This window comes from Histoplasma capsulatum, genomic scaffold (assembly GCF_000149585.1).
Source record: "Histoplasma capsulatum NAm1 scaffold_5 genomic scaffold, whole genome shotgun sequence".
Lineage (NCBI taxonomy): Eukaryota > Fungi > Ascomycota > Eurotiomycetes > Onygenales > Ajellomycetaceae > Histoplasma > Histoplasma mississippiense.
Genome location: NW_001813978.1, coordinates 300,464 through 323,342, shown reverse-complemented (window position 1 = coordinate 323,342; position 22,879 = coordinate 300,464). Strand labels below are relative to the sequence as shown.

The following is a 22,879-nucleotide window of genomic DNA, read 5'->3' as shown; positions in this document are numbered from 1 at the left end:
TCCTTGTAGTTGGCCAGGGATAATAATGCCATGAGGAAGAATCTCAGCGATGACGTCGTGCGGCCTTGTCAGGCCGTGTCAGCCACGAGAATCCTCCTGCAGAAGAAGTCCCGTCGTGGCTTAACCACGTGCTGGTGCACCCGTAGCCACGCCCCAGCTGCGACAGGAGAGCGAGCGATCTCCAACTGTTTGCACGTCAACGCACCCATTGCGTCGCACTCCCTCCCGCAAACCGCTGGTGAGATCGGGCTTGGACAAACCGAAAATTTTGGGCTTCTCACTGCTCTGGTCACCAACCAGCCGGTTTCCCGCCCGCGATGGCGGCACTTCTCCAGTGTATCCGACCCATCTATGATGCCCTGTGCTGTCCAGGCCTCCCATTCAAGTATCGCTGGCGTCTACTTGCTCTTGCCCCCATAAACGCTCTCGCCTACTCCTTCAAATGGCTGCCATGGGTATTCTCGCGATCATATTCCGTCGTCAGACTCCCGCTCGCTCGAAGTCCCGGCCGCTCAAGTCGTGCTCTGATCTTCACCCCTGAATCCTCATCTCAATCCTTGCGGCCTCTCCATATCCACGTTCATGGCGGTGGGTTTATAGGCGGCGTCCCAGAGCTGGACAATGCATTCTGCAAGCGCACGGTTGAGGAGACCGGCGCTGTTGTTGCTTCCATTTCATACCGTCTAGCCCCCCGGTATCCATTTCCATTGGCTCACCAGGATGCGCAGGACGCCGCGGCTTATATTTTGGAGCATGCGGAGCGACTCTGGGGAGCCAATCCAAAACTGCTGACGCTTAGCGGGTGTTCAGTGGGCTCGAACCTCGCTCTCGCCATTTCCCAGGGCCTTGCAGATTCAAATACTTCTGCGAAGGGCGCACTTATGATTGACAATCCTGTTCGTCCCCAGAGCTTTTCTCCTTTAATTCATCGAGGACCCTGAATCAACCGGAGTCCCACCATCTCCGCCGTGTATGTCATGCAGCCAGATATCACATTGGCATATTGAAGACCTGGTGCTGATTTACTCTTGGTTTGGTTTGGTCCCTTGCTCTATCATTAGGTCGATCTCCGTATCCCTCCGTGGGAAAAGCAGCGACCACCTGGATTTCCAAAATCAGACCCCCTTGCTTTCATTGTCCCTCTCTTCGATGTCTACGCCGAGTCTGCACGGTCTCGGAGATCCGATGACCCCCTTTTGAACCCTATCCTAGCTGACATCCGCACCCTTCCGCGGAAAATGTTGTTTATCATCGCTGGCGCGGATATTCTTCTACATGAGGTGACGACCTTTGTAGATCGGCTAAAGAAGGATGCGGCGATTCTAAATTCCCAACGTGATAGTAGCGCGGATTCTGACTCGACGAGCTATGAGATTGAAGGCATGGTGTTTGATAATATGCTTCATGGTTGGTTGGATCGTAAGTGACTTGCGTATCTCCTCCCCCCGGCTCCCTCCTTTTCCTTGCCTATGCGTGCATCCATTGCTTGCTATATCTATATATATATATAATATACCTTGTTGGTTTTCCGGAACCAAACCTACCCATTAACATTTTATGTCTTATTTTTTTCAGTCCCATCATTCATAATTGATGAAAATTTGAGAACGCAGGCTCTCGATGCCTCCTACGATTTCATCCGACGTATCCATGCAGAAAACGGATGGCACGACGATAAAAAAAAAAAAAAAAATAAAAAAAAATAAAACATGATTAAATAATATTTTCAACCGTATTGGGTGTGTGAGTTGCGCTATGCACATGTATTATTTATTATATATTAGATGATAAAATTGAAGGCCACTCTCCCCTCCTTGACGAGCTTTTTTTCTTCTTCGACAGTTACTATGATACGGAATAGTTGGTTGCCACTAGGCTGGTTTCTTCAAAAAGCCCCGATCGAATCATCGACTCGGCGACCCCTCCCAATACGCCTCGCATAGCCCTCCTGAATGTTATTGGACGTGTGGAAAAGCTTGTGGAGGGTAAAAAAAAAAAAATACAAAAAAAAAAAAAAGAAAAAAAAAAAAGAAAAATACCCTGCTACGAGTCTATATATCAATTCATGCATAATACTGCCTTTTGTAACTAAACTATCCACTAGTATGCTGGCTCCCTTGTCCCTCCGGAGGAGGGGAGGGCGAGTAGTAGAACAGAGCCAGGATTGAGGTCTCTCTAAGGGAATGCGGAGCGTTCTATCTTGGTAGATGATTCAGAGCCAATCATTCCACTCATCGAACTGTCGTTTCAACTGCTGGTTGGGGGTGTTATTCACTAAATGACAAAGAATTTTAATAGTCCTTTTCTCCACAAAGTGGATATAAAAGCATTGACGTGGAATGACAACGTTCACGAAATGACCAACAGAACAGGGGATCATGAATTGGATCAACGAGTTATCACGGAGAAGGAGGGTAGAAACGCAATTCTGCTCGTTTGCTTTATCGCTCAGGAGGTATCAGAACAAAAGAACCCTACCCAAGCTCCAAAACTGGCTCTACAGTCTCTTAGGTCTGTAATGTGAGCTGGATTATACCTGCACCTGTATACACAGCGCAGTGGCAGCTTGAATGAAATTGATCCTTCTTCAGTTGCCAGGTTCTTATGCGGACATCATCCATGGATCCTCCAATTGGAACGTGATCAGAGTCGCTGAATTTGCCAGTGATGTGTCCATAACTATCACCGCTTCGTTCCTGATTGGAACTTGAAGCCATTAAAAGAGCTAATACCACGACGACTTTCCCCTCTATAACACAATGGGTATCCCTTATCTACAAACATGCGTGAGTCTCTCATAGACCTCTATTCTCTGGGTTAGCAACTCCCAACCCCTATCCACGTAAACGAAAATCTACCACAACCCCCTCAATTGGCTAACGTTAGTTCTCACGCTGGATCTTGATTCCAAACTTTTCGTAAGGGAAGTTCTCCAGACTCTGTAATAAATGGGCCCAGCCGTCACCAACTTCGCCAGTCTTCCCAGATCCACGGCCTCGCCATGTATCAAGCCCCTCAAGCCCTTCCAGTACCGCATGCTCCACATCAACATCTTTATGCTCACCGGTCAAACCAGCTAGGACCAGTTCTTCCTTGCCGCGGTATTCTTCAAGAAGCCCGGAATACGGAACCCAGACAACCTGCATCCCCGCCCGTCGCCCGGCCTCGACGCCAGAGACGGAATCCTCAAACACGAGGCATTCTTCCGGTTTTATTTCAGGTTCACCGTTATTTGCTGCGCGTATTTCCTCATTGACAGCCTCCAGTGCCAGTAGATAGATGTCTGGTAACGGCTTGCCTCTTCCCGCGCCGATGCGGGGATTGTCACCTCGGATCAGTCTCGATTCAGGGAATACGGAGAAAAGATCTGCCAAGTGGGCGGCTTTCAAGGCGTAGTTTTCGGACGTCGATGACGTGGCTAGTGCCATATGAATTGGGCATGGAGTCTGCGCGGTCTTAGCAAGAGTCGATAGTAGAGAAACTACGCCTGGTAACGGCTTTGTGGTCGGGAAATGTATTTTCTGGAGCGCTGCTTGCTTCTCGCGGAAGTCTTCCATGCTGATGGGCAGTTGGGCCCAATCGTGGAATATCTTTCTGGCCTGGATTTTTGTGGATTTTTGTTTCCCCCCTTCGTATCAGTTATATGCTGCCATGAGGAGGAATGAAGCTATATACATTGATATGTGTGTCTGTAGTACCTGTGGAGCGGGACGGCCCTGCAACTGTGCCTTGATAGACCATGGCATAGATGGCCTACCATACTCATGCAGAATAGTATTTATCACTAGCGAATAAATGTCCTCTGAATCGATAAGAAGGCCATCCATGTCGAATAGACAGGCCCTAACGGGTGGCGGTCTTGATAGAGTTAAGTCAGTCGCTGCGGCGCTCATGCTTTGGGCAAAACACACATACTGCTTGCGCCCGGAAGTCATGACTGTAGTCTTAAATGCAGGTTATTCTCTTAACAGCAAAAAAAACACGTGAATTCAATAACGATATAGTTAATATTAACATGTTGTGATTTGAGTGCTTTGAGCCAGAACCTGCTGGGAGTTGCAACGGGGAACAATCAATTGCCCGCTTCCAGTTGATCTCTGACTAGCTTCACCATAAATAAATAACTAATTAATAACCTTGGCCGCTAGTTAGAGCACCTTTATCCCGAAACAAGTGCCGGAAAAGCAACCAACCACCGTAAATCCGCTCTAAAGAAATGACCCGTCCAGCTTCATCCGACAGCGACGAGGAAGAAGTATTCCACGATGCGCGCTACCCCTCGGACGAAGAAGCCGTTTGTCTCCCTCCGCAAAAAGAATCCCCTCCCCTGTTGGCGTTAACCACGGGTCAGCGGTCCTTTGTTCTCTAGATAGATATGCTAAGCTAGTGTTTTGATTTAGGACCTCTTAAACCAATCCAATACCCATAAGTCCGAGGCGAACAAATTGTTCTCGTCTGCCCGCTACTCGGAAGCCGTCACAACCTACGACCGCGCCCTCTCCTTCTGCCCCAACTATCTAGACTACGAAATCGCCGTCCTCCGCAGCAACATTGCCGCATGCCATCTGAAACTGGAAGATTGGAAAGCTGCTGTCGAAGCAGCCACGGCCAGTATTGACCGGCTGGATAAAGCGCTGTCATCGCACCTACAAGGGGAAACGGCATCTGGGGAAAGAGCTAGCGATGCGGCCGTGGACAATAATAAAGTGGTGGAACTGCTCGATGGGGACGGGGAAGGAGAGTCCGAAGAGGCACAGCTCAGGAAACTCCAGGAGGACGATAAAAGGAAGGAAGATATCCAGCGCATACGTACCAAGGCGCTCATGAGGCGGGCTCGGGCTAAGATGCAGCTGGGAGGGTGGGCCAATCTGCAGGGGGCTGAAGAGGATTACAAGGTCTTGCTTGGAATGGGGGATCTGCCGGCGCAGGATGAGCGGATTGTGCGAAAGGCGCTGAGGGAGCTGCCTGGCTTGATTAATGCTGCGCGAGAGAAGGAGGTTGCGGATATGATGGGCAAGCTTAAGGATGTAAGTTGTGTGACCCGTTTTTGAATCTTGTTGTCGTGCTTTAGCATTTTATGGTTTCTTACGAATGTCGTGTTTTAGCTTGGGAATGGGATCTTGAAACCATTCGGACTGTCGACGGATAATTTCAAGTTCGTGAAGGACGAGAAGTCTGGCGGTTATAACATGTCATTTGAGAAATAAAGGTAGATCTATCCCGGCGTTCGTAAGGAGATCATTAAAAAGACTGAGTTTTGCAATAGAATCAATCATTTTGCCCATACAGAAATCATGCCTAGCTGCTTGTGTTATCCATGATGCAGACAAACCCGGACGGGCTACATCGACGCACGCTTTATCACTCTGAACATATAATATCTCTTGCTTGCTCTTTCCGTACCTTATTTAGATAATCAGGGCATCCGTCATATAGAATAAAATCTTCGTTTTATTTCAGATCTGCGAGAATTGTATTCGTTCCGGAGAAGAATTTCCAAAACATCAGTAGTCATATTGTAGGTCACCCCCAGGTTAGATATTTACTGAAGATGCCCCTCAAGCCCTTGAGGACAAGCCAGGACATACTACGGCTTTTATGTCCGATTAACCCTATCTTATACATATACTACTTATACATCGATATTATAGTGAAAGCCAATAACACCAACGCGGTTGCTGATTATTAATTCTTTTCTGCAGTGCGTAAGTACAATCTGCTATTACAAGTGCGGATAAAATTGAACAATTTTGTATCCCACCATACCATACCGTATAACTATCCCTTGAAAGAACAAAAATTTCAAAGTAAAAGCCCAAATTTATGACTAACGTTGCCAAAGGGAGAAGACAAAAACAAAAACCCTGTGGAAGCAAGTCCTTTTTAAAAGTGCGGCCAAAGGCCCCTCCTAATACTGTAAACCAGGGCCAAGTGGAGTTAGCGAAAAAAAGGAAAAAAAAAAAAAAAAAAGGTCCACGGCGTTAACGATGGGCTGGTATTAGCGCAAACATGTCAGGCAGTCAAAATACAGGCAAAATTGGCATTCATGGACATGGCAAACCACCTAGAACTTGATCAGCCGCTGGTGGGAGAGTTGGCTACGAATCGAGTGATTCCAAATATCATTGTATGGCCTGTGAAGTCCAACGGGATGAATGTTTTTGAATCCTTCGAACAGCGGCAATTCCCGATCCTAGAAGAGAACAAAAAGAGAAAACGGAAGGAGAAGAGGGTATTAATGTGGTTAATCGAGAGCGGGAAAGGACATAAACAAAATCAATCGGAAGGGGTTGTCCCGTAGCTAGCTCCCTGAAAACAGTGGTTCGGAAATCCACGATGTTGGATTAGGTGTTGAAATTCCAACATGGAATGGGATCTAAGTAAATAGAACCTAATGACAGAAAGCTAGCGAAGAAAGAGAAAAACTGAAAACAATTGCATAAAACAGGACGTATGCAAGTTCAAAACGAATTGACCGCGAGGGGAATATGTTTGAAAAGGAGCTGCTGGAAAGGTACGCTGCATCAAGATGCAACGACGCAGCTTCATCCTGGGTTTCCTTGGGCCATAGGTTTGGGGTAGAAAGATATTCTACGAAGGTGCATGACACAAAGAGACATTTTCGGCGTGGGTTTCCACGTTTCAAATCATCGAGCCTTCTTCTGAGGGGAAGGGACAAAATCAGAAGCATCACTTTCATCCTGGGAGCGCTTACGGCCGTGTCCGTAAGATACCTCAGTAGAACGGGCATTGCGTGACCCGTAGCGTGCGGGCGCGGGGCCTGTCGCGTGCTGGTAGGTTATCCAAGGATGTGGAGCAGGCCCCATCGCCCGACGATTGGAGTTTGGCCCAGGAGAATTGTAGATGGCAGGCTTGAGTTGAGTGGACGCTTGCTGCCTGAACTGCTCTGTTATCTCCTCACGATTGTAAGGGCCATTGTTGTACAGAGGGGTATTCTGTCCAAGTCCATGGATGGTGTTAGTTGACTGGCTGCGCGCAAATCCAAAAGCTGGTTGCCCATATCCAGTTAACCCACTAGAAATCATGGGGTTGAGATCGAAAGTTCGGCCAGTAGCCAAGGTATTAATTAATTGGGGATGTGCAGCCATAGAAAATGTATTATGATGCATGGGGTAGGCCATATTATCCTGAGTGGAGGGCTCTGTAGGGCTAGAAAATCCCATTTGATGGGTCCCTTGTGAGTGGGTAAGCGGACTGCTGTTTAGCGTCATGTTTCGCACATTGGTATTGATGTTCACAGGGGTGCTAGTATCCCTGGTTGGAGAGTCTCTCCGTGGAGTACTGAAGGGAGTACAGAGGCCTTCACGGTCCTCAGACGTGCGCTTCGCTGGAGTGGATTTAGAGTCAGTTCTGCAGTGGCCCAGGGCCTTCTTTCCGGCGTTCATAACCTCCCCTTTGCGCTTATTGAGATTCTTATTGGCCACGACGCGCTAATTGATCGTCAGGGCGTTTCTATTTGTTCTGGAAAAATGCTAGTCACTCACATTTTTGGCAGAGACAGGGTCGTCAACAAAGGTAAATAAGTAGTATGCATCTAGCAAATGCTTGCAGATGGTTTTCTGGGTCTGAGGACATGATTAATAGGACATATATCGACTTTCCTAGAGGGACGCCTACCCAGAGACACTCAATAATCTTGTCCATTCTGTCTTTGAACGTCGGCATTTGGCCAGTAGTCTTTGCCTTGCCGTCATAAATAGCAAGAAGTGGACCATTCTCATGGCGACTGATACAAGAATCCTGTAAAATACGTATATTAGCAACATTTGCCCAAATAATAGATATCATCCACAAACCAGGATATTCCAACAAACTATTTCCATCCTGATTGGACTATGTTTCTGTTCACGGAATGGGCGGATCATGCCCTCATTATCTTCCGCATACTCGATGCTCTTCATTGCTTTGAGCATCTCGGTAACAATCTTATGCTTCGCCTCCAGGGTTTTTGGAATGGTGGGGTCGTAGTCCACTTGGACTTCAAAGGCGCGCCATGCGTTGGCTTCTTCGACGCATGAGAATTGGAGCTCAGGATCAGGTCTTCCTTGGTTCGCGGATGACATTGGAGACGTGGGGATAGGATCTTCACACTTCATCTCAGGTTGGTGACCAGTGGCAGTATCCACACTCTCACCACTAGCCATGTGAGCCGAAAAGTGTGCGTTCTGAGAAGGAGAGGGATAAGAGGACTGATGATGGGAGTAATTCCCACCGATTCCGAAATCCGAGATCTCTCCAGTATCGACGGGGCGACCGCAGAAATCGGTTCCCTGAGATTTCTCGCACTCAGAACTTTCAGCCGCAACTTTCGGTTGAAAAAAATCTAAGTTCACAGCATCACTTGGATCATATTGAGCTTTCTTTGTGTCACATGCGGTGTTAGTGTTGTCCTTTGGTAACGGGTTAACTGCGCTCCCACTAGCGGAGTGAGGAGGGGCTGGCAATGGTTGTGCATGGCGCCCAGTAGATTCTTTGGGTGTAGAGCTGAGCTCAGCGGGAGCCATTCCTGTAGCACTGTGCTGCAGACTGGGAGTCGTAGACGGGGAGGTGGTCGATAAACTTTCGATCGCTAGCGGATACGGCGTAAAGTCTGGAACAGCTGATCGATTATATATTAAACCCGTTAGAACGTTTATTGTCGAATTGGCAGTAAATAAAAACTCTTAGATAAAATTTTAAGATAAGGCCATGCATTGTTTTGTTTATGCAATAGTGCTCTGGGTGGTTGGGTGGGAAACGAGAAGTGGTAGATAGAGTCGCTGGGGTCAAGAAGCGGTATGGATACTGTACCTTCACTTCCCAACGCATCAACCGGCTTGGGACCCAGATTTTCAAGAAAACCTGGGTCGATGGTTTCAGGTTCGCTGTTCGTCAGTCCAGAGGATGAGAAGTCCTCGCGGAAATTGTCCATGTGGTACCTATTCATATCAGATTAGTATCACAAGAAATCAGCGCCAATATGAAGAACGCATCTTACGTTGCCTCGTCCACAAAAGAGAAATGCTGCTCCATTATATTGTTGAAGAAGCCCTCCATAGGCACCGGCTCAACCATTGGGTGGTAATAACCGGAAGAGTCAGCTGGATCCATTCTTGTTGGATTGATCTCCAACGAGACTTCTTGCAGAGAGTTTCGAAACTGAAGCTGGAAAAAACGAGACTTATTCGCAGTATCGCATTAAATCCCTTGATTTTCAGATACAAACCAGAAGCTCTAGGGGCATCAGATAGAGAGTGCTAGGTCAGGTGTCAGCCATGATTCTGCACCTGACCAAACGAGGAAAATCTCGACAGGAAATGGGGTGGAGAAATGTCACACCTACTGTTAGAAAGGAGCCAGAGGCTGGGTGAATGGGTAGTCGTCTTTGGTACGCTGGATTGCTCGTTTTGACTTGGACGATGCTTGATGGATCCCACAGAACAAGGAGATATCAACAAGGTACAGAAGGACAAGCAGGCTTCCGCAGGTGCGAAGTTTCGAAGTGCGAACCGTAGTAAAGTTGCTCGATAAGAGCTGGAAATTAAAAAGTGTTTAGGACGAACTGAAAACAGCGACAGACATACTAGGAGACAGTCGGAAGTCCGGATCGTCCCTAGCGGAAGTTCGATTTTCAGGTGACCGATGAGGAACTCTGTTAGGCTATCCTGTGATGTCAAGCAGATTCAACGTGGATAGAGTAAAGGATGTGAAAGCGGTGGATTGGGATATATCAAGAAGGTGTAGAAGAGAAGGAAATGAACAGCAGAGAGGGGGAGGGGAGAAGACACGAAATAGGGGGGCTGGGTATGTCGGGCTTTATATTCACATATACTCGACTTCGTTGGGGGTGGAATTCACTGCGGATAGAACGCCAGCCACCACATTGTTCGAAATAAGGGGTTGCAGAGATATATGGCTGTGGAAGCAGGAAACTGCAGAGAAAACGGAGTTCTTTTTTCATATCGAATCCCGATACGTCTTTCGAGTCATATGGAATAACGCACCATGTGACAACGCCTGTAGGATAGAAATCCATTGTGCCCGGAAGCTTGAATTGAATATGAATAGCACGATTATCCCATTTACCAATCCCAAAATAGCGAAATACTATTATTTCAATCGGGTAAACGAACCAACGATAAGTATATCTAGAGACCTGCCGGGAAATCCCAGTGGTCAGAAAGGATCGCATTTAGTTATCGCTGTAGAAGAGGGCATACATACCAGCCATTATATCTGTCCATGCTAAGCCCAAGTCCTCCCGCAAAATTTCGACAAACACTATGTCTTTTTAGTAAAGACACCAAACCTCCCAAAACCCAGGGAAATCAAACCGGACAAGTTTGTCGAGCGCGCAATAAACCAAACACACAACGAATAATTTTTGCATGGAATATCAGTAAACGTCTGGATGGAGCACGAAAAATTAACTTGCCTATATTCGTTATTGATGAAATGAACAAATAATATCTTCCATCCGCGAATTCAAATTCATCTCTCGAAATCCCTTCGCTGAGGGAAACGACGCGCAAAATGGGTATCTGACGCTTTTGGTAAGGCCATAAATGGAGTACAACCGCCATAATCCATGGCGTCAGTCATATCGCACTCATATTACATGATGTTGGCAAGTTGAACTGACAGGCCGACACCGTAGGACACTTGAGCATCTACTACATCCCTGAGAGATTGCGCATAGCGACAGAATGCCCCCCCCATAACCTCTGCTGCAACGAGGAGCAAGATAAGTGAAGAGAAATAGAAGAAACCATAAATATGACTTCAGCAGGTTCGAAAATAAGTGCTCCCCGCAGCGAACTGCGATGAGGCTCGCTTCACTTCCGCACAAGAGGGAAAGGCTGTAGACGAAAAGGGCTGAGGGAATCAAAGACGCGAAAGCAGCGATCGAGAGTTTAAACCTGCCAGATAGATGCCTCATGCGATCCTAAAGAAGAACTGGACGCATGGCTAGTGATCGAGATGCACTGTACAGCTATTTGTTCTAGCCTTGGATGAGGGTAAAGAAAATGAGATGTTTGCTTGTGGGCTTGATCTTCTTACCCTGCAGGTCAGAAGCACAACGAATGTCCATGGAGCATAGATACACAAAGTCAGGAACTCACATTGCGAGTTCTAGGCTAGAAGGAGACAGGCTATAGATGATCTTACTTGGGATTAACTACTTGAAGACAGCATTGTGCGGGTATCCAAAATGAGCCATCCTGGTGGGATAAAGCAAGCAAAGCATTTCCACATTTTGTATGGGGAAAATCCATCACACCGCGAAATACAAAGAAATTGAATAAGCAAACCAACTGAACATGGTCTATCCTGGATAGTTAGCATCGATGAATAGAGTAAGCTGGTCTGGTGGGGATTCCGTCTATCCATTGATGATGTTTGATGATGTTGGTTTGATTAAGCTCAGCCTGCCAAGTAGTTAACTTATCTGATAACTAACTGTTGGCCAAGACCTTAGTCCTGCGGTTGAAATATTACGCTCCACACGCAGTATATTTGGAGTGCCATCAGGATATAAATAAAGAGGTTTCATGTGAAAACGGCATTGTCACCTGTTACTTTTAGCATTATATAGAATTATATACAACGGGCGTTTCTCTTGTGTTTCCAAGAAAAAGATCAAATTTCTAAAAACGCCACGCTTCCCTAACACGCTCAGCTATAAAGAATTGACATTCAGCAGCCATTAACATTCAATTGATGTTGAAGGTTTTTGAAGGGAAATCTGATGGTCACGGCACGGCTAGGGTATGTGCTGCGCTATCTTCAGTATCATGGGTGAGAGCCGGAAAATTGCTTGACCACCTACAGCCCCACAAGAGAATAACTTAATTCCCAGCAGTATAGTAGCCGGGGACGTGCGAAGGGTCATTTAGCGGAGATAACCGGAGATGGCCAGCTCCCGAAGATTTAGCAACTCGTCCTCTATGGCGTAATAAACATTCTTTTCCAGGCCTATTATACCTTGTATCAAAGCTGACTTGAGTTTCGAGCACGCAACCAGAAATGTGCGCGTATTTTTCATAGCTATCTCAGGTTTGCGTCCCTAAGACCTTCCCCTCGAGCCACTTTTCGGGAAGGAAAATAAAAGAAAACAAAAGAAAATCAAAGGCCACTTTCTTCGGCGTCTTCGGCCCACGATATGGTGTTATCCGATCCCCAGACATTTGCGAATATTGATTTCGCCTACAGGGATGGGGGAGCCATCAGCTGTATCTTGTGTGCCTGAAGTTCCGGCTGTTTGTCAGCACAAGCCATCACTTGGTCTAACAGCTCGCTGGGGTCCATTGGAACTCAGCAACGTACGGCGATCCCGTGGATGATCCTGAGTGCTGACTCTAGTGGAAGGAATGTATGATACATGTCCACGGAGTCCGCGAGCAATTCCGCTTGAGCGGGTTATTGATACGGCGTCGCTCGTGGGACAGCGCCCCCTGGAAGGGCTGTATGAGGATATGAAGAACTTCTTCTCATATATCATAGATTGTGGAAGCTCAACTGCCAGTTGGGGACTTAAAGAAAGTTCACGACAGATGATTAGCGCGCGTATCCTTTCACGACTCTTAAAGTGCCCATATTTTCAAGGAGTTGTCGATATTGTTTGCCATATTTCCATCGCTATGATTGCCGTCATTGGCGTTGCCTTCCATCATCTCATCTGCATCGACAGGTGGATACTTTTTTTGACCAGAACAGGTTGCTAAAACACCGCCCATCGGGTGGAACACAGCACTGGTTACAGGGTCTGTTAGATATATCGTCAGTCCTATCTAGCTCGTTCGACTGGTTAATGCGATGATGGATCACTTACCATCATGAACTCGCTTCTCCCATTGCGGCTGTCTCCCATTTTCAGTTACATGTGAAGGATCTGACCACACTCTTACCCTTCCATCAGTCCCACCAGCCCAAACTTCCGTGGCGTTACGTTCGTCTCCAGGAACAATATCTGCTTTGAGTCTTTGGTTGGTCATTCCGCCTCTCCCCTCCAACCATCCCACCAGTTGACCAGTCACTCGAATATCGTACACAAGAATCCCACTGCTTTTTCGCTCGATGACGAACAAATATCGGCCACACGGGCTCCAAAGCACCTGTGTAATACCCTTACCACCGATGCGCGAATCTGCTACCGTGCCTTCAACACTGAATGTGGCGATTGTATCACCGGACCCGTTGGATGCGTAAAGGCCTATGTACCTCGTGAAAGTACCTGCTGCCAAAACTCCGTCTCCAGATGGGCTGATGGACATGGTGGAAACGATTCCTTTCATTCCAACACCGCCACCAACGATTTTCTTCCGTTTGCTTGGAATGGTTTGGAGTGTGGACACGGGGCCGTCTTTTCCAGGACGGGACACGTCGAACAGACATATCAAACTATCCGAACCTGTCAGAAACTGCGTCCCGCTAAGGTTGGTTGGGTAGATGATGGAATGTGGCGTAATGAAAGCCTCAGTGGTAGGTGAGACAAGGCTGTACGAAGCTGAGAATCCGGGATATAAGGCAGAAGTTAGTCGAATGGGGTGGTCTCTAACAGAAGAGAGTAGCAGGGTCGAAGATGCGTCCTGTAGCCCGTAGAATGGGTAAATTGCCATTGCATAGATTGGTTCTGCTGATGGAATTGTATGATATGGTTCTAGTTCATGAGGCTGGTCTCTCTGTTCGAGGAGATCCGTGGGTCTGTGCATTGGGGATATATTCAGATGAGTTCGGTATAGGGTCAAGTGAGGGGAGCCACATACAACACAAAAGTTCTGATAGTGTTGTCCGCCGAATTTGTAATTACGCAAGTCCCATCTGCTGTCCTATTAACACGATTAGCTCAAGTTTTTTTTTTTTTTTTTTTTTTTTTTTTAAAAAAAAAAAAAAAAAACCGAAAACCATCAGTGCTATATATTTAAGACCGGACGTACCAAGTAGCCTCTTTAAAATAATTAGATATGGCTAGGTATTCTCCTGGAAGGGCCTTTTTCTTGACTGATGGCTTTTCGGGTGTCGAGAAAGCAAAATTCCGAGTTGAAGCTACGCAATTCAAATCGAAGGACTGGCCAAATTGATCCATGGTGGTGAGAATTGCTTCCAACCCTGGACTGGACAGAAACGGGAGACAAAGATTTCAAATTAAGCCACTGGCAATCATGGACTACCGTCAGAATCATCGGATGGCGCTAATCTTGCATGGAGGGTCATAATTGAGCCGGTCGTGGTGAATCCTTAGAGATCTGGATCGAATCCACTATGTATCTGCCGTCTGCAATGCCAAAAAAAGAGCTATTTCAATTTACAGATTAGTGTGGTTCCTGGCAAATCATCTTGATGGTGGGGAGGGCCCCGGTTCAAAAATCAAGGGAAAAGAAAAAAACGCTTACTTTGGGCCCTGTTCGACGAGTTATGTATGTAGTAGCGTGATTTAAAACTACAGTAGAACGCCGAATCTAACATCTGTTGGCCCTAGGCTGCCTATCACGGACTAACTTAGCGCACCGCACATACAGTATGCCTCAGCGGCCGACATGCTAATAGAACCACTTAGACGTCCCACAACATCCTACCTAACACTTTGAGATGGGATGAAATCACCTGATAACGGTTGAACTTTAGCTTCAAGGTTGAACCCTGGCATTTGAACCCTGAACCCTGACGTTCAAAGAGCCTTGAAGTTCGTATCTCGGAAATTGGGCAAAAGTCCTTGACAAAATCTCTGTTCACCTGCTACTAGGATTCAAATACCAGGAACTTGAATGATCCAAAAACAGATTACTTGTCGTTATTTGCTATTGTATTCCTGCTCTCATCCCCCCTAACACACTTGAACACACTGGTGGCAAACCCTAGTATCCAGGTCCATCATGGACGCCGCTTTATTCTTAAACTCGATACACAGTAACTCCGTATACTGGCTGTAACCGTATAGGCCATCCGCTCTTTCACTTTAGCCCTAGCCTTACCGGCAGCGATTTTCCGTCGGCCCGCTCCGGGGATGGTTGACGAAGCGGTGCGGGGAGTCAGCAACTCAAGATCTCAGCTTCTCTACTTCAATTATGAACGGGGGTCCCAGGTCGCGAAGGACAAGCTGGGTATCCCAAAACCTGATATGCGAATTATAGAACTGTCCAGTCTCGTCATGGGATGCTTAGGGCACATAATGGAGCTGCCAATGCCCTATGTAACTGCAACCCGTCAGCAAACTTTTTAGTTATGTCTTCTTTGCTTCCTATCCCCATTGGTCGGAAAAAGTCATCGAATCGTCCTGAGTACCTGCTGCCTCCGAGATACCCTGTGGTTGGTAGTTTCGATCATCCACTATGTTTTGAGAGAGGAACAGGCACCAGTAACTACCGATAGAATTGTTCTTTGAAGAGTATCCGCCCTGCTGAGTGGTTTCCCCGGCCTCCAAGGTGCTTCCATAGTCAAAATCCCGATTCCAACCCGTCAAGTCGTCGATGCCTTCATTTCTCGTCGTGTGCATAGGGCCATGATTTTGTTTTCTTTGGAGATCGGCTCGCCCGCGTCCAGCCAATGAACCAAGACAGAAATATTAAACCTTGGGAATCTGTAGTTCTATCTGACTGACTTGTTAGGTCCTCATCTACTCCCTGCAAGCTCGTCGACCATATCTCCAGCATCTAGATGTTTCAAGACGATATTAATATCCGAGTATCCCCACTCTGGGGGATCACTCCCACCAGGCTACTGTAACCTACAATTCCCATGACTATTCGGAAATTGTGCTCGAGAATTCACAATTTTCGAGCAATACCACTGTGATCAAAGTGGGGTTTCAATCAGTGGAAAATGGAGCAGTGTAGATAAAGATTGTTTTGCCTGTATTCCAGATGAGGAGGACAGGAAGTCTTTTTTCTGATTAAGGACAACTGTGTTACACCCACAGAATATGAGTTCTTTGGGGTTGTTTCTTGGATTTCTGTCCCTCGTGGCAGGACAGGCTAACTTGTTGTATGATCCCACAAAATATCCTAATCTTCCAAGCTATGGACCACAGGTAATAGGAAGACTTTCACCCTTCACTATTGAGTGTGCAGCCTGGCTGACAATCAATGTTAGTCCAATCCTCCATATATGGTGGATAATCAATACAATTACTTCAAAACTGCCCCAGATAAGGGTGAGTGAGTGTTTTTTCCCACTGGCTATCGATGGACGCGCATACTCTCCTGAATATGACATTAACCTTGTACTAGGAGAGCAAAATGGACCAGTATGGCTTGAGTCTGGTAGTTTCGAGGCCTATATGTCACAACACTTGAAACACTATAATCAAACCTCTGTTGATACTTCTGGGAACTTAAAAAAAGCTGCTGGAAGTGCTTCAAACAGCACTGCTACCACTGCTGCTAGTAGCTACTGATTGCCGAAGCTTGCCCCTTTAGAAGTGGCAAGTACTTCCTCTCCACTGAGATTCTCTAGAGCTAATCTAGTTTTACAGCAACCCCTTGCTGGAGCTGACTACAAGTTCTACCGAGATGTTGTGGAGTATGGTGCTGACAACACAGGCAAGACTGATGCCACAGAGGCAATAAATGCAGCAATTAAAGATGGCAATCAATGTGGATTGAAATGTGGGAACACATTTGTAAAAGAAGCTATCATCTATTTTCCTGTAAGTAGACTCCTCTTCTGTAAATGCAGACTAGCATTTTAATTAATATCTGCATTAATCTAGCCCTGGAACATATAAAATCTGCCGACCTGTCATTCAGTTTATACTATACCCAGTTCATTGATGATGCCCTGGATCCACCCACAATTAAAAGGATGTGATACCTTTCAAGGAATTCCTCTTTTTGATACAGATCCATATATACCTAAATGGAAATGGCCAAAATTGGTATATCAATCAAAATCAATTTTTCCGCCAGATTCATAATTTCATCTTTGACTTGACAGAGATGTCCTTGTCAACAGCTGATTATGACCAGCCACTTGTGCCAACAGGCATTCATTGGCAGGTGTCTCAAGCCTGTTCATTGCAGAATCTGGTCTTCAACATGCCAAAGGCAACTGATGACAACAAAGTCACCCATGTGGGTATCTTCATGGAAAATGGTAGTGGTGGATTTGTCTCAGACTTGGTGTTCAATGGTGGTAGTATTGGCTGGCGTGCTGGTAAGGAGACACACTCGTGTGCTTGCAAATTAATTATTTCAGCATGTCAATGTTAACAATTAATTTTAACAGGCTCCCAACAGTACACAGCAATGAATCTCAAATTCAATGACTGCCTTACTGCCATTCAGATGATTTGATCCTGGGGCTTTAATTGACAGTGTGTTGAGGTTACTGATGGAGCAGTTGCTTTCAACATCAGTGGCAGAGGGGGCAGCACAGGCCAAGGCATAGACTCTGTCTCCATCATCGGTATGTTTGCAACAGGTACTATGCTAAATCTGAGCTAACTTTTACAGACTCTCAGATCATGAACTGTCCTATTGGTATTTTAACCAACACTCAGAATGACAAGGTTAATGGGCCCCTCAACATTGTACTTGACAATTTGAAATTGTTTAATGTTGAAACGACAGTTAAAAATGATACTGGTGATGTCATTCTCAAAGGCACTGATTGGGTCAAGCTCTGGGCGATTGGATGTCGTTACAAGGAGTATAATGGAACTTATACTTCAGGTGAAGTTGATGCATCTAAAAAGGGGACAGACTTGCTGGACATAAACAGCAGACTCACCTATAAATCTCGCCCTCAATATGAAAACCTCAGAGTGGATGACTTCCTCATTGCAACAGAACATAGCTGTAAAAATGATGGCACTGGGGATAATACAGCAGATATTAACTCTTTCCTTGAGAAAGTCAATAAGAATGGCAAGATTGCTTATTTCCCAGCAGGCATTTACATAGTTGGTGGCACTGTAGTCATCCCAACTGGTTCTAGAGTGCAAGGTTCAAGTTGGTCACAAATACAAGGTGCTGGATTCTATTTCAATGATCTTCACAACCCACGTGTGGTTGTCCAGGTTGGGGAGAAAGGTGATGTAGGTGATATGAAGATAGTTGAGATGATATTCACTAGTCAGAGAGCTACAGCTGGTGCTATAGTTCTTGAATGGAATGTGCATGAGGATCGCCAGGGATCTGGTAAATCATCACAATTTTAATAACCACCATTTTCAATACAAGATGCAATCCTCCTAACATAGAACATTGGTGGGCAGCTGCCATGTGGGACTCTCATGTGCGTATTGAAGGAGCTTTGGATTCGGATCTGGATGTCAAAACCTGCCCAAAATTCAAGTTTAATGATGCATGTATTTGTGCTTCTCTCCTCTTTCATGTCACACCACAGGCCTCAGGCTATTTTGAGAATGTCTGGATATGATTGGCAGATCAGTAAGTTAAACCCCTCTCCCCTCCCTCCCCCCCTCCCTCCCCCCTTTTGACAAGGTGATGATGATTTGCTATGAGCATGGTGGATTATAGCTGACTTCAGAATCCGGTCAGCGACAATGATATGAGTGTTTATGATTCATCTGACAAGTTGGAAAATCAAATCAGCTTATACGCCGCCCGCGGAACACTGATAGAGTCTGAAGGGCCCTCTTGGTTCTATGGCACTGGTTCCGAAAACACTGTCATGTATCAGTATCAACTCTATGGTGCAAAAAATGTAAGTGGCCAATGGACTCAAATACTCAAGTCCTGTGCAATTCTCATCATTCTTCATAGATATACCTTGGCCATATTAATCAGAGACCCCGTATTATCAGCCAGTTCCAATAGCACCTTTGCCATTTGACCCTGTCAAGGAATTCCCTGGTGATCCATCTTTTGATAAATGTGAGGCTACTAGCTGTGAAGCAGCATGGGCTTTACGCATCATCAACTCAAAGAGTATAACATTGCATTCCTCAGGATTATACAGCTTTTTCCAGAAGTATTATCAGAACTGTGTTTCAACACATAATTGCCAAGAGCGTTCTCTTGAAGTCAGAGGCAGTAAGGATGTTACTCTTTTTAACATTTTCACAGTTGGCATGGTGGAAATTGGAACTGGTATCAAGAAAGAGTCATTTCCTGACACATTCTGGACGCGGCAAGTTGCTAATTTTCATCCTAGCCATGGCGCAGTTTTCCAAAATGACTCCAGTCAAAGGTTTGTAGGTTTTTTTTTTTGATGTCTTTCCTCTGCTGAACTTACTCATTAATGATTGAACACTTCAATCACAGTGGATTTACTACAGAAGTTAGTGTTTGAATTTCTTTGAAAGAGGATGATGACTATGACATTGTTTATGTTGGATCTGAAGTTTATGATAAGCCCTCAGTTACATGCTCAGCCGATTGCATTCTTGTGTTTCCTATCAGTTCACTCTCTTCACCAACAACAATTGATCCAGGTAAATACACAACATCTGTTGAGTATGGAAACCGCGGCACAACAACAATCGGTGGGCGAGAAGTTCCCACATTCTATACAACAGTTACTACCATCACATTGACTATAGACCCAATCACCACAGATGGAATGCCCTACTCAAACATCAACATAATTGAAGAAAAGACAAGTGCTTCTCTCACTGTACTGCCTAGTGTTGATATTGCACCCATCCCTGTGCCAATGCCAGATGGTGAAGGGAAGACAACAACCCACAATACCACTGTCCCATTCTGATCAGATATTACCAAAGGACCACCTGAAAGCTGGAGCAATCCCAATGCCTCTCCCACAGATGGCACTAGAGAAGGAGTTTATCATACTTCTTTTATGACCACTGTTGTTGCCACTCATTCAACTGTCTCAATCATTTCATTTCCATCAACTGTCAGTTCAATTGTTGTTAAGTGTCCTTCTCACTCAAAAGTTCCTTTCAATACTCCAAAGACAACACCTACAATTGACTGAAGAGTTCCCACAACAGTGTCTATTGGCTTCACTTGTCCAGCAACAAAAGTTGTCACATTTATTGATTCTTCTACTGAAGTTTTTACAGTTGACTGCACTGTCTCAACATCATTTACCAAGCCAGATCAAACAATTACTTCAGTACCAACAAATACACCAGTTAGTATTTCCAAATATATCTAACTATAGATGTTTGATAGAGATCATGTGGTGCTGACCATACACCTCAACAGACAACTACCCGGCCACTTCCAGTGTGGTCAACATGGCCAGCTCAAGAAGTCACACCAATTGAGGAGGAGGTGAAAAAACCAGAGCCAGGTAAAACACCTTGCAACCTCTGGTTTTTCTCTGTAAGTTTTAGTCAAATATTAAAATTATATAATCACCTTGGGGCCCGATTGACTGGATACAGTTCTGTCTGAATAGAGATGATGGTAAAAGGCTTACGCTGGAATCTCCCACCGGGCATATACCCACCGTAAGTAGTGTGTTCCAATATACCTTCAACTGTTAAGTAAGGGCGGTGCATTGACATGGTTTATTCCCACGTTTAGGGGCCCGCCACCCCCGCGCGCAATAGATCCTCCTCCATCATGGACGATAAAGCCACCTCTCCCACCTTGGCCCCCAATCACGTAAGAATAGATTTTTGTTCAGCCCATCCGTTGCAAATCATGGAGGTACAGCATAAACTGACTTGCACTTAGGGTTGGACAAGATCGTATCTTAACATATCCCAAAGAGGAGCCTACTAAATGTGAGAAAAAGTCAGCATCGGTTTGTGCAACAACTGTATTTAAGACAACAACAAGTAGAGGAACAATCACCTCTACAGTTACGTCCACCAGTTCCAGATGTGATAAATTTACGGCTGTTCAGCATCAGATTGGGATACAACAACTACTAGCACAAAACCAAGTAACTGTCCATCATCTCCAACAGCCCGCCCCACTGGACGGCCCCTACACCACCTCCAGACTGCCCTGCAAATGCTCTCGTGTACCCTTCTGACATGGACAACGTGGGAAATATTCGCCAAATTCTTGCTAAATACAAAGACAAATATTTGGAGGTCAGATCGGAGGAGCTACATTTCACAGTATTCTTTTGGATTCCTTGGACCAAGAGACTATGAACGCCTTGTTAAACTCTGTATGGTCCCTATAAGAAGTTGAAGTATACGAACGCAAAAACTGATTTAATTACTTAGCCCGATGTTGCAGACGCATTTTATTACGAACGCAGGCCTGATTATGGAGATATTAGCGACATTGAATCTGATCGACTCACCCGAGCCTATGGTATAAGTAACCCCATCGAAGTCCTCAATCCTCGCCGCCAGGTCGGTGTCAATCATTTGAACAGCAGTCGTGTGGTTAAGCACAATGACAATGCGGATCCATTCGTACCAGCTCCGACAACGCGAGTAAGCCCATATACTTGGGATCTCTCGCAAATCTCTATGCCGAGAAACATGATTTGGAAGCGGCGTAACAATGCTACTATAGACGATAATGGTCTGTTTATGTTCAATTATGACAAAATCGCAGGGGACGATCAATATATTTACATAATGGGTGAAGACAAAGTCGACGAAACCCACCCTGTAAGATCCCTCATTTTTTGCTAGTTAAATTTCGAGAACACAAACTGACTAGGGTTAAATCTGCATAGGAAATGATATATCACAATGACATTGAATATTTGCGGCCAGATAATCGGTACCTCTATCCAGGACCTGCTGAACCTAGGGTGATGCACGCAACTGGGGTAGCTTCGAAGGTTTTAGGGAAGAATTTAGGCTCATGCCAGCTTTGTACACTCATTGTTGCATCTTTATTTGAAGGAGTTGTGACTCAAGATGAGAGTGTATTCCTGGTACGATACTTGGACCAATTGAGATGTGTCATCGATGATATCATAGAGAAAGACCGGATAAATGGGCAAAGCAGTTGTTAACATGAGCCACGGTCTCAAACAATCGGCTCTTGGCAATGTCTTCCTACAAGAGTTTCGTAAGCATCCACACTCCCCTTGTGCCTCGACTCATGTTTTTCGCATCACCGTTCAATTCCTAGCCGATATTATTTTGGGCTTATTAAAATAAGGCTTCCGGCACCGCCTTTCATGCTAATTCTTATCCAAATTGGGTGCGCGCCTCATAGATCGACTTCTCACGGAGATAGACGGTCTGAATGTTGCTCTGGTTGTCTCAACTGGTAATGAGGGTGCGACAATACCCCAAGTCGATACTTATCCATCCCTATTCGCCAACCCTGGAAATCGATATTACATACCAAATATCATTGTTGCGGGATCGACAGATATACATGGCCACCACTCAAAGTTCAGCCAATATGCCGATTGGATGACCACTTTAGCTCCTGGAGAAAATATTTGAATTCCTTTGGGTGCTAATGGATACACTCTATTCGGTGGAAATTCGTTTTGTGAGTTTTCTATTTATTTTGATAGTACAAAGCTGCCACACAAATAAATCCTGCGAATAAACAGTATTAACAAATTTTTCAAAACCTTAGCCGCCCCCTTCGTGTCCGGTTTAGTAGGATATTACCGGTCGTTACCGTCCCGATGGTCAAGCCAACTACAGGATCCTGGCAGTGTTAAAAAGATGATAAAAATTTTTCACCGCCGCATTGTCGTAGAGGGTAAACCGATAATTGATCAAAAGATGAAGCCCATCATATGGAATGGTCAGTTTGGGGACCATTCCTGTTTATCTGACTATAACACAGTTGAACAATGGGATCCTAATCGGCATTGCCCAAGAATCAAGCCAAATCTTGCAGATGAGACGAATGAGGGAGAAACAGTAGCGCCTTGCCATTATAATCCTGATTTTCTTGACAACTCACAGAAGCAACTTGATGGCACTTATTGTCCCCGTCTTCCCAGGGCCGACCCAGGTAGCCACACTGTCAGCTTCACCAGTAAAGGTGGAGTGAAACCAGCT

At 45.6% G+C, this 22,879-nt stretch overlaps 6 protein-coding genes across 6 annotated transcripts; 3 read left to right on the top strand and 3 right to left on the bottom strand.

Annotated features, from left to right (window-relative positions):
• Nucleotides 1-317: 317 nt before the first annotated feature.
• Nucleotides 318-1,678, top strand: HCAG_04958 (predicted protein; the record flags this gene model as incomplete). The annotated part of the gene is made up of 3 exons (XM_001539441.1): nucleotides 318-896; nucleotides 1,062-1,419; nucleotides 1,614-1,678. 3 exons carry the CDS (start codon nucleotides 318-320, stop codon nucleotides 1,676-1,678), a joined length of 1,002 nt encoding a protein of 333 aa, XP_001539491.1.
• A 534-nt stretch (nucleotides 1,679-2,212) lies between these two features.
• On the bottom strand, nucleotides 2,213-3,935 carry HCAG_04957 (conserved hypothetical protein; the record flags this gene model as incomplete). The annotated part of the gene is made up of 5 exons (XM_001539440.1): nucleotides 2,213-2,274; nucleotides 2,537-2,749; nucleotides 2,894-3,599; nucleotides 3,699-3,843; nucleotides 3,916-3,935. 5 exons carry the CDS (start codon nucleotides 3,933-3,935, stop codon nucleotides 2,213-2,215), a joined length of 1,146 nt encoding a protein of 381 aa, XP_001539490.1.
• A 281-nt stretch (nucleotides 3,936-4,216) lies between these two features.
• On the top strand, nucleotides 4,217-5,207 carry HCAG_04956 (conserved hypothetical protein; the record flags this gene model as incomplete). The annotated part of the gene is made up of 3 exons (XM_001539439.1): nucleotides 4,217-4,294; nucleotides 4,401-5,027; nucleotides 5,106-5,207. The coding sequence occupies 3 exons, from the start codon at nucleotides 4,217-4,219 to the stop codon at nucleotides 5,205-5,207; spliced, it is 807 nt and encodes a 268-aa protein (XP_001539489.1).
• Nucleotides 5,208-6,647: 1,440 nt separating this feature from the next.
• On the bottom strand, nucleotides 6,648-9,075 carry HCAG_04955 (predicted protein; the record flags this gene model as incomplete). The annotated part of the gene is made up of 5 exons (XM_001539438.1): nucleotides 6,648-7,451; nucleotides 7,639-7,761; nucleotides 7,836-8,620; nucleotides 8,812-8,939; nucleotides 8,999-9,075. The coding sequence occupies 5 exons, from the start codon at nucleotides 9,073-9,075 to the stop codon at nucleotides 6,648-6,650; spliced, it is 1,917 nt and encodes a 638-aa protein (XP_001539488.1).
• Nucleotides 9,076-12,584: 3,509 nt separating this feature from the next.
• On the bottom strand, nucleotides 12,585-14,086 carry HCAG_04954 (conserved hypothetical protein; the record flags this gene model as incomplete). The annotated part of the gene is made up of 5 exons (XM_001539437.1): nucleotides 12,585-12,766; nucleotides 12,833-12,860; nucleotides 12,909-13,554; nucleotides 13,767-13,829; nucleotides 13,938-14,086. The coding sequence occupies 5 exons, from the start codon at nucleotides 14,084-14,086 to the stop codon at nucleotides 12,585-12,587; spliced, it is 1,068 nt and encodes a 355-aa protein (XP_001539487.1).
• A 2,149-nt stretch (nucleotides 14,087-16,235) lies between these two features.
• HCAG_04953 (predicted protein) lies at nucleotides 16,236-20,660 on the top strand (the record flags this gene model as incomplete). Its single annotated transcript, XM_001539436.1, has 15 exons — nucleotides 16,236-16,259; nucleotides 16,472-16,645; nucleotides 16,995-17,167; nucleotides 17,354-17,403; nucleotides 17,451-18,034; nucleotides 18,215-18,389; nucleotides 18,584-18,666; nucleotides 18,767-18,995; nucleotides 19,117-19,152; nucleotides 19,397-19,627; nucleotides 19,991-20,061; nucleotides 20,136-20,255; nucleotides 20,318-20,383; nucleotides 20,460-20,540; nucleotides 20,613-20,660. The coding sequence occupies 15 exons, from the start codon at nucleotides 16,236-16,238 to the stop codon at nucleotides 20,658-20,660; spliced, it is 2,145 nt and encodes a 714-aa protein (XP_001539486.1).
• Between the last annotated feature and the right edge of the window lie 2,219 nt (nucleotides 20,661-22,879).